Source organism: Leptosomus discolor, chromosome 3 (genome assembly GCF_034619465.1).
Source record: "Leptosomus discolor isolate bLepDis1 chromosome 3, bLepDis1.hap2, whole genome shotgun sequence".
NCBI classification, from domain to species: domain Eukaryota; kingdom Metazoa; phylum Chordata; class Aves; order Leptosomiformes; family Leptosomidae; genus Leptosomus; species Leptosomus discolor.
Genome location: NC_141393.1, coordinates 80,662,445 through 80,673,765, shown reverse-complemented (window position 1 = coordinate 80,673,765; position 11,321 = coordinate 80,662,445). Strand labels below are relative to the sequence as shown.

The window sequence follows — 11,321 nt, the reverse complement described above, 5'->3', positions numbered from 1 at the left end:
GGGACTATCCAATTGCAATGTTCATACAACAGTTTGCGACAAACAACCGCACAAGTTATCTTAAGAGAATATCTTCATTTTGGTAGGCACTATTCTGCACAAACAACAGGCTCTACTGTACATTCTTTGTGCTCTCAAAACGTTCTCTTATTTCAAAGGGAATTTGGGCTAGCTGAAGGATTAGAACCAAATCACCTTTGTCTCCTCTATCTACCTATTATAAACTAAAGAGACAGTTGGTTTTTATTTTTTATATATATATATATATATATGAGTTATATACTTTATGTATGGAAGGCACATTGAGCTAATTTCCCAATTGTTAAAGTGGTAAGTTAGACTCTGCATACTTAGGTATAGACCTATTTGTATAAAGACATTGCCATGAAAGGTACACACACACCTATGTTAGTGCACAAGACCATTATTAGTCTTAATGTTTGTGTGTGCCTGTATTTGGTATAGTAGATTTAAAAAAAACAATCTCTTATTAAAGAGCTTTGGCCCAGAGAACAAGAAAGGGAATGTTAGAGTGTGCTCTTGTCCAATTAGCAAGTCAATGCATATTAAAACCAAAATAGTTGGAACAAACCTGAAGCTGCAAACCCAAAAGGAAAGCAAATGAGATGCTGTAGCTGTAAGCTTAACAAAACAAAGGTTACTCAAAAGTGGCTAAACACAGCTGAAGTAATAAAACGTTATTAACCAAAGAGATCTGACCTTGCTTAGACAAATAGAAATCCTTTGACCTAAGATCATCTTTGTTCTGCTTATCTTGTTGAATTCCCTTAATGAATACCTTGTGTCAATGAGAAGGTTTAGGGAAAGAAATAAGTCATATAGACAAAGCAGCATTTTTCCAAACTGGCATAGATTTCACATTGAGGGCCCACGGACCCCTAGAACAGGTTGCAGTACTGTAAAATTAGTAGCTTTGTCACATGTAGCACAACATGCTATAGAAGATCCAACAGGCTGTGTTTACCCACGCATTGTGTGCACATATACACACTCACACACACACAGTGGCTTTCCCAAAAGAAAAAAGTCTTTTTTTTTTTTGTTTTCTGTAGAAAAAAACCCTCCTCATTTTTTTTTTTTCCGAAAGCAACCAAATCCTTTTAACTGTAAAAAGCTGATGTCCACACACAGTCCTTTGAACCTGCGCACTCCTACGTCGCTCCTCAGCTCTGCTCCCCCGGAGTTAGGTGGCACTGCTGCTAGAACAGGGGGTGCTCTGCGTGCTGCCGATGCTGTGCGCTGCGCTGCTGTTCTCCGAGGCTGGCGGGGACGTAGGCACCTGCTGTCTTCCTGCTGTTTCCCCTGAGGGAGAGAAAAAGTGGCGTTGGGAGAAGGGAAATCGAAAATGTCAGTTTTGTCATCAAAACCAATAATCCATTCCTTCCCACTCCTCCTCTTCTGGTGGTTTGTATTTCCATGCAACGAGTATCTTGGGTGACAGACCTCAGAATGCTGTTGAAAATGGTACTAGGCTTTGGCCCCTCGGCATTGCTATGCACGTGGGGAAAACAGTCCTGCTGTTTTCTTAAGCATTTGAAAAGCAGCTGACGGTAACAGACACTGTCCACCCTCTGTTGTCAGCTGTCACTCAGATGGGGCCCGTTACGTGACTCAGACCACTTTATAGCTTTGCTGTTTTAGGGAAAAAGGCCAATGAAATGTAGGGTTTAGTTTCAACGCCGGTTTACAGAGCAGAATATTTACTAAAAGTGGAGCTGAAGACAATGTTCTTCAATCAGCTGGATACCACATATCCTTGAGACATGGCCAGTTTTCTTCATGTGGAAAAACAACAGGCTACCCTGCAAGCTTGACTTGATTTACTCCAAACACAACATGCAGGAAGTTCCCCTATAGCTACAACAGTATGTGCACCACTTACAACCTGTAGCGAGAACAAGTCTCACCATTTCTTGTTAATCGTTTACTGACGATAAATTAAAAGCCCTTTGTTATTTGGATCGCCAAATCGAGCACTGGGAGTTAAAACCAGATTTATGGCTCCTGATAAAACCTAGATTTTTGTCTGCTCTCCTCACACCCCTTCTGCACCTGTGGCTGTGATCCTATGGAAAAAAACCCACCTCTCTACTAGCATGCAAGTAAAAATTGCGCCGTTATGTGAATGCCCAAAAGATCACAACGAGGCCATGTAGGAAATCATACCTCCGGCATTTTTTAAGTTACAGTGCTCAAATATTAAAATATTAAAACCTTAGCAATATTGCAAACCAGCCTCTTCAAAGCGGATGGCGAGGCTCAGTTTAGGTCATGTGCACTGTAGCTGCCCCCTCCCTTGAGTTAGTTCATCTCTCGGGATGTGAACCCATGATCTCAGCACAGTAACACGGACAGACCGCTGCCGCTCGAGCTGCCGACCGACCGTGGCAGCCAGCACCGGCACGGCCGCTTTCCCAGCAAAGGAGTAAGATGGAAACGTTTGGCTGGATCATGGGCAGGAATGACTGGGAAAAAAAAAACCAAAAATCAAAGGCTGGTACATCTCCTGCCTCACGAATTGATAGTGATGCAGATCTGCTTCACGTTGCCCTCGGTTATCCAAAACCTGACGCCATGGGGCCAGGTCGGCAGCGCCCAATTTTTCTTCCCTGCTCAGGATTTGCTAAGAGCCCTCGTTCCCCAGCGATTGCTCCAGTAACAGGTTGAAGGCCGGAGGCACAGCCTGCATCCAGAGGGTTACAGAGCAGGGACGAGCCAGCTTCCTCCCGCAGGAGTTGCTCTGGCACATCCCCGTGCCCTGTGTGCTGCTGCCCAGCTGCCAGAGCCCCAAGCTCCTGGGGAATGCTGCGGCGGAGGAAACGTGCCTTTAACGCTTTGCGTCTCGGGCCAGAAAACGTCCTTCTGCGGGCTGCTCGGTGTTCAGGGGTCTGCTACAAACCCGAGAGGTCTGAGGGTTTCTCACAGCAGAGGCTGCAAGTGCTCTTTGTAATGGAAACTGGTGGGTTGGCTGCTAGCTCAGGCCCCACAAGGCACAGCTCCTGCCTGACACCCCACTGGTTTAGGAATGGGGAGGAAAGAAGGCACGGGACAGGACAGAAAAAACTAAACCACATCGCCCAGGAGGCCAATAAAGCGTTTAAAAAACAGGGTGAGGATCTCCCTCTTGAATTCAGCATTTACGCTTGTGAGCAGATTTCGATTCTGTTTTTCCCAGCGGAAGAAATAACTCCGTAGCTCGTCCATGAGCAGTGGATGTCTGCTCGCACGCGGCAGGTCAGAGTCTACCCCCAGCCATCTGCAAATAAACCGAGTTTCAGCTCAAACTTGCACTGGCAACGGCTTTACAACCCGTCAGAATAAACCGTGTCAAATCAATGTCTGTGTCATCGTGCTGCAAAAGCTTTCGTAAGCCTTGGTGGGATGGTGTCACGGTGACCGACTCTTACAGACGTCTTTCCCTTCCCCCTCCTCCCGTTTGTGTACAAGTTCCTCCCTTTTGTACCACGGGATATATTTATAAAGGCGGCGACAAGCGAACTCCCTTTCATCGCACCAAAACAAGCGCACGCAGACATCAGAAACCAGCAAGGCGGCGAACCCCGACCCCGGCAGCAGGAGGAGAGGCCGCTATGGCCGCTCCGCTCCCCCGGCGGGGCCCCCGGCCCCCGCGGCCTCCCGCCGGCTCTCCGTGCAGCTCCGCTGGCACCCATTTTACAAACCACATGATTACCCGCCGCTTTGCGTCAGCCTCGGCACGTCAGTACGACCCGTCTGCATTTCACCGTGAATTCGTTTATAAGCGAAACACATGTCGTTTTTATTTTATGGCAGGGGGACAAGCGCCGTGGCGGAGTCGCCGCGCGAGCCCAACAGCTCGCTCCGCTCCTCCTGGCTCCTCTGGAAAGCGTCTTAGGAGGCTCCTTCCCTTCGGTTTGGGATGGGAGCCCCCTTCCCTCCGCTGTAATTCAATTGCCCCTGCAGCACCTCATTTCTAGAGCACGATCAGCAGCTCCGATATACCATGGTCACTTGTTGAACAATAACAAATTCTCAATGTCCTCAAGTTAAAAAAAAAAAAAAATCCAAATCACAGCGACGTTATGAACACAGTCGGGCAACTACAGCTGGACTGGCTGATTTTTCCTGCATTTTATTTCCTCACCACCTACCTAATCTGTAGCGAAGTTTTTTTTAAAGAATATTCATGAAAAGGATGTAAAGAAATGTAAACTATCACTGAAGAGGCATTCCCCATCTGTCTTTTTTGTGCAAACAGCTTCATGTATCTCATGTTACTGAACCAGAACTGCTCGAAATGGACATGTCTCATCTATTGACAGTAAACAAGCTTTTACCCATCTGAATGCGACAACATGCACTTTATTATTCACACTTAGGAAAGCTGCCAGTTGTACTCCCTGTCCAGGAAGTCTGAATGTTTGCTTTTCTATCTCCATTTGCCAAATATAATTGGTTGCTATGTCAGTTTATTTTAAATCAGATCCCATAAAAAAAAAAAAAAAAAAAAAAAAAGGGAGAAGTGGGGGAGGAGGGACGCTTTTAACTTCTCAGATTTTGGAACGTTTTATCCTCTTAACTTGCAGGACTGCCTGGAGAAGGAAAGCCTGCTTTCTAAGAGAATGGAGCGACTGATGTTCTCTGTAACACAGTTTACTTCATTCAGTAGTCTCGTTAACTAATCAGACTTGTGCATGTCCCTTCCCAAACATAGTCAATTAGCCCTATTAAGACAGATATTACATTGATAGATATTTATATGGTTAAATTTTGAAGGGTTTTCTGCATCCATGCACACTGCAAAATTTTTGCTTCTTCATCAGAGACCCAGGTAAATTGGGTTAATTGTGGCAAATCTCTGCTCCTTTCCTTTTTTTCTCAAGTCCTCTCTGGGCAGGACCAACACCCTGTGGAAAGTTTTCAGACACCTTTCACATCCTTTAACTGACTGGAGAAAGGATCAAAAGTACGCAGTCCTTTTGCAGAAGTCAGCTAAAATTCCTCCTCTGTTGCTGTCACCCTAGATTCCCCTCTCTCTTCCCCTGCTACCTGTGTACCTTAGGACATCTGTACTCCATGCTGAATTGTTTCAGAGAATCCACAGTACTCTAAAGCACAATTTTGATGCTTTGGGAGAGATTTTTCATGACTGAAATCAGCAAAAACCCTACATGAAAAAAACCTCAAACCACAACAACCCTTGTTCAGTATTTGGAGCTGAAGTCCTACTTACTTTGTAGTTCTGTTCTACTATCAATTGTTTGAAGTTTTAATGTTAACAGCCCATCAAGTTGAACACAAGAGCCCATTCATGTAAAGCTTTCTCCGTGCTAGAATGAGTCTGCCAGCAGAGACACACTGATAAAAGGGTATCGACAAACCTTCTTACTACTGGCAAAAAGGAGGCCTTTTGCTGTATTGCATACAGCTCTACAGCAACAAAAATACCTTACCTCACACATCTCAAGTTGCCATTCTCCTCCAGCAGTAGCTTTTGTCCATGCTCTGAGTATCACCAAAACACGGTTCTAGAATGAGCTTTTCTGTGTTTAGTCCAAAGGTGTTTTCCAACCTTTGGACTAAATCATGTGCTACAAACCCAGTGCTACTTGCAACAAAAGATGAGATTTCAGAACACAGTTCAGCAATGCGTGAACTCTCTAGTGGCAAAAGAAGGCCACTCTGTAGATGAAATTTAGATTTTCTTCCCCCTGCCCCTCCCCCCTTCTTATTAAAATAAAAGTCTGCAGCCAGCTCTAAAATGTTTCCACTGCAGCTGGATTATCTTGTCTGCCACAGCAGTCGTCCTCTAAGAGTCTGTCCCTGCCAGAGCATTCACTGCACTCTGCTGCAAGTCGTGCTTTGTGGATACAAGGTATTATGCACAGAAAATGATGTGCACAGGAACGTAGGTTCACTTTCACAATCCTTTGAAAACCTGAACCAGGTAACTTCCTAGATGCTTTTTTACCCTTTCTGTAATTCTCTGATCTGATAAGTTACAACGTCCCCTTCCTTTCTTTTCTTCTCATTTATTACTTTTTGCCTGGCCTCCTTCTCCACTTATTTTCACCCCTCAAACACGAAGCCAGAGCAGCTGCCTTCTCCACTACTTACACATGGTCACTATGACTGATGTACTTTGTTAGTGTAATTCTTTTAGTGGGATTGGTCCAAGTCCTATTGTTGCTGAAGGATTTATCATGTTGGCTTCCCAGTGTTCCTCGACTACTGACACACAACATGTGTCCATAGATGGTTTGGCATATGAACGGAGATTGAACTTCCACAAATGCAGGACCAACAATATTGATTTAACAATTGTTCCAATTTTTTGTTAATAAAGGCTACCTATTTGGAAATTACATTCTTAACTGACACACTCACTCATTGAAATTGCACTTATTCTTCCACAATGTTTCAGCAGTATATGAGGCAGAATTATACTATTTATATATGCTATCACAACCTTTAAATTTTCCTCATTTGCCTCAATCCCAAACAAGCTTCATACACAACTGATACACTGAGAAGTATTAAACTGCTTATACAAAGCTGTTGTATTGCCAACTGGAACAAACCCACAGGTGGGTTTTGGTTTTGTGTTTTTTTTTTTCCAAATTAACATAAGCTCCTGGATCACAATATTTACAGAAGCTCTGACCCGACAGGGCCAGACTCTCACTCCTAAATAGCTTCCATGAGGTTTTAGATGCCGAAGAGACCCTGCAGTGGGCTATGGGAGAATTCCAGCGCTCCAGAGCCACCTAGGTTTGGAGTTATTGACCTCACTTTCTCCTCACCTCCCAGAGATCTCTGTAGGGTCTTGCAAGGCCAAAAATGGAAGCAGTTGGGAGCCCAGCATGCTGCAGGGATCCTGAGATACCCCGCAATCCACAAGCAGCCAAGGTCAGATGCTGCAAACCAAGGCCCCATCCAGTCTTTGTCTATACCACCTCGCAGATTACATGCAACAGAAAGCTCCCAAAACTCCCTCTTCTTCCGATACATGGCAGTATTGTATTTCTGCTAACTTAGTGTAATATGGAAAAAAATTCTGAGGAGATACTGAAAAATTATAGGCTGCACCAACTCAGGCACATTCCGGGTTATTTGGCAGGACACAATTTCCATCAATGACACACGATTTCCATCAATTTAATGTAACAGTTGAAGAATGGAGGAATAAATAATTGGGGCAAAAACTGTGTAATCAAGGCCCAAGAAACACTTCAGGTCTAGTTATATTCAGCATACGTCTATGTAAATAAAGCATTCTCTTAGCCATTTGGCCCACTCCTTGTACTGATCACATCACATTCCCAGTCACATCAGCCTTATTTAGTCACTGCAAAAAATTTTAAAAAAGGAGTATGGGAACCAGAAGGGATTCATTAAGTGAATTGTTAACTAAATTTGAAATACAGAGATGCTACTAATGATAATGCACGAGCCAGGAATACTCAGTTTTACTCATGTCCCAGGTGAGTTTTCAAGATCTGCATTTAAAATTATTTTAGCAAATTTTAAATCATGTTCATAATGTGTAACACCTCCCTTTAGGGAAGGGCGGGTATCAAGTCTGCTGATACACACCAACAGCCTCACGGGAGGAGTTGCTGGAAAACACCCTAGTAAGAACAGACAGCAGGGGAAAAAAAAGTCCAGGACAGCAGGATAGCCATTGCTGACCCCCCTCCCCTTTCCTCCCACCTTGCAAGAGTTCAGACCACACCGCATCTCCTGTGGCATGGCCTGCACTGAGCTCTGCACGAGCCCACCTACTGACCTGTGTGCGAGTAGATAAACCAGAGTGCTCCCGTCAGCAGGGCTCCAATCACAAATGCTGCAAAGGCAATGCCCACGACAGTCAGCGTGTCCAGACCGTAGAAGACAGCTACAAAGGGAAACACACGTAATGAGGACTTTTTCTTTTCAGTGGCAAATACTGTTTTACAAAAATTCACCCTGACACTTTCATGGAAAAGTTTTTTAAAGATTCATAGTTAATTAAGCACCATCTTAAGGAGCAGACCAGCAGATTTGCATCAAGGAAATAAAAGTGATGCTTTCAGAGACTGGCTTCAGTCCAACCAACTGTTCCACATCACAAAGCAAAACCCCAGCTCAGCACACCCAAATCTGGAAAACGTTGCAGAAATTAAGCATTTTCAGTTGGCTGTCAATAACTTGCTTTCCATTAAATATCCATTTATCTTATGAATGTGTTTTTAAAAGGCTGAGATTTTTGGCAAAAAGACACTCTTCATTTAAATGCCCTAACATTCAAGCAAACTTCCCCCCACAACTCCTGCAAATTCAGTCTGAAATCTAGGTGGGGAACGGAACTGCTGTTAAGAGGGAAAGGATGCCAGCAAAAAGTCAGCAAAAACATAAATAGAAACAATTGTTTTTCACATTTGGCAATGCTTTCAATAACTGAAATGAATTCCAGAACACAAAAATAGAACCACACACACACACACATGCAAATCACTTTCTACAGGAGAGGCCCTTTCGCAGTACCAGTTCAAGGGTAACAGCATCTGGTTCCTGAATGTATTGCCCGCTCATGTTAACCATCCAAACAGGGAAACTTTTGGCTTTTGTGTTTTTCTTTTTGCTGATTAGAAATATTTCAAAATAACAATAATCACTCTTTTAGCAATCATTCGGGGAAACCTCTTCTTAAAAAATTGATTCCTAGTTTCAGTATTTTTAATGTCTCCCAGTTCACAAAACGGCTTAGGCCAGTGAATAACATTTTACTGACTAAGCTGGCAAGGAAATGAGGTGACTGGATCTTCTCAGTAGTATCCTCCAGTGGAACTTCAGTTCCCAAAACACAACCAACACCCTCACTTTACACGTTCCTGCATCCAGCAGATGTCCCTAGGGACATCCCCCAGCCCAACAGCTCCTGAGATCCTCAGGGCCATTCCCTTTTTCCCCTTTTGACAAACATCTTCTCCAGCAGTTCCTGTTGGCAAGGGCCTTCAGGACCCATTTCTCGGTGCCTGCAACCAAGTTTGCATATGCAGCACCTGACAGTGGCTTAGAAGTGCTGTTTAGTATCTTCATCAATGATACAGACAGTGGGATTGAGTGCACCCTCAGCAAGTTTGCAGATGACACCAAGCTGAGTGGTGCAGTCAGATGCCATCCAAAGGGTTCTGGAGAGGTGGGCCCGTGTGAATCTCATGAAGTTCCACAAGGACAAGTGCAAAGTCCTGCACCTGGGCTGGGGTAACCCTCGTAATCAATACAAGCTGGGGGATGATGCCATAGAGAGCAGCCCTGCCAAGAAGGACTTGGGGGTACTGGTGGATGAAAAGCTGGACGCGAGTCAACAATGCACGCTTGCAGCCCAGAAGGCCAATCGCATCCTGGGCTGTATCAGGAGAAGCGTTGCCAGCAGATCAAGAGAGGTGATTCTTCCCCTCTACTCTGCTCTGGTGAGACCCCATCTGCAGTGCTGCGTCCAGCTCTGGGGCCCTCAATACAAGAAGGACGCGGACCTGCTGGAGAAGGTCCAGAAGAGGCCACGAAAATGCTCAGGGGGCTGGAGCAGCTCATCTATGAAGACAGGCTGGGAGAGTTGGGGTTGTTCAGCCTGGAGAAGTGAAGACTCTGGGGAGACCTTATAGCACCTGCCAGTACCTGAGGGCGGGCTACAGGAAAGGTGGGGAGGGACTGTTTACAAGGGCACATAGCGATAGGACGAGGGGCAATGGTTTTTGAACTAGAAATGGGTAGATTTAGATTGGATATTAGGAAGAAGTTCTTTACCATAAGGGTGCTAAAGCATTGGAACAGTTTGCCCAGAGAGGTGGTGGAGGCCCCATCCCTGGAGTCATTCAAGGTCAGGCTTGGTGGGGCTCTGGGCAACCTGATCTAGCTAAAGATGTCCCTGCTCACTGCAGGGGCATTGGACTCGATGACCTTTGGGGGTCTCTTCCAGCCCAATGCATTCTATGATTCTATGAGTCTATTTCTGATTGCTTTGGCCACATCTGGTCATTTTAAATGCAAACAGATAAGACTCTTCTAAACTCAACTGGTTTTTCCACAAGGCACCAGCCAATGTCCTCTCCTCTAGAGGGAAACTTAACAGAGAGGAGAAAGTCACATGCAGGCTGAAGTGGCAGAACCAGAATTTGTCATTCCCCTTCGTATTTCAAGCAAATTTAGTCCCAAAGATGTAAGGACAGGAGCAGGGGTAAAAAATTTCTTTCCACTTCCTCTTCTAATCTTCCCTTTTCTCCATTCACTCTTGGTTTTGGCAACAAATCATCTTCACCTTCCTGTTTATTATTGTCTTCTAGTGCTGCTTCTCCCCTTCCCTTCCTGGGTCAGTAATTGACCCTGGTTAACTCACTACGCCAGGACAACAGAAAAAACCAAACAAATTAATCCACATCGAGTCAGTGATCTCATCTACAGCATGACCTGTAAGTGCTGGTGCCAGAGTAACTGGGGACGTGGCCAGCTGCGGTGCAGGGCAGGAGCGATGCGTGCAGTAGGTCACAGGAGCTCTGTAAGATGGCATTGCTGCTGGAACCCTGGCATTGCGAAGCAGTGGCCGCAGCGGAGAAGGGGGAAATCACCCACACACATCAGCAAATGAACTTGCTATGGCTGAGACTCTCAATCGTGTTTTCCCAAATTTGATTTTCAGGTCACAGCCCTTCTCTCTAAATACTGACAGGAACCTTTCAATCAGCAATACAGTCAGAACTATGTTCTGTCCCAGAATTTAACACACACACACACTCAGAAAGCTTGAAGATAATTTTCTGCATTGATCTCTTGAGAAAAAAGTTTAAGGCTTAAAATAGATTGGTTTGAGTTACTTACGTGGTTGTCTCACATTTGGCTTTGGAAGGGAAGGATCTAATTTAGAAAAAAAAAACCAACAAAAACCACAAAACATTAATCAGACAGAGTTCCACATCCAGCCCACAAACTATGCAAGCAACCTTCAGGATGTGATATGATGGAAAGGCATTAATTGTAATTTTCACAAACCAGGAACTTCAGGAAAACCAGCCCAAATTCAATCATCTTGCTCAGCTCAGAAAAATTCTATCCATATATTGATCATTCCTCGGGGGAACATATCTACAATATAGTTCATGCATCGTATATTTTGCTGGCAAGTACCCCACAACCTTTCCCACCCAGATGTCATCAGATCTGACCTGCAGTAACTCTGGTTATCCCTATGTGGAGCTCTTAAAGAGCACAGATTGAAAAGGCTGTTTTAAGGTGATCACATTCATCTGACTACTCACTAATCACAAACATGAGATTACCAGCAT

General features: G+C 44.7%; 1 protein-coding gene across 1 annotated transcript in view; it reads right to left on the bottom strand.

Moving 5' to 3' along the window:
- Positions 1-1,204: 1,204 nt before the first annotated feature.
- TGFBR3 (transforming growth factor beta receptor 3) overlaps positions 1,205-11,321 on the bottom strand; it is a 104,985-nt gene continuing 94,868 nt past the window's right edge. The window contains exons 14-16 of the mRNA XM_086463175.1: positions 10,858-10,893; positions 7,790-7,897; positions 1,205-1,323 (exon numbers count right to left, since the gene is read on the bottom strand). Of these exons, the coding sequence (XP_086319301.1) occupies positions 1,205-1,323; positions 7,790-7,897; positions 10,858-10,893 (263 nt within the window). The remainder of the gene's footprint in view (positions 1,324-7,789; positions 7,898-10,857; positions 10,894-11,321) is intronic.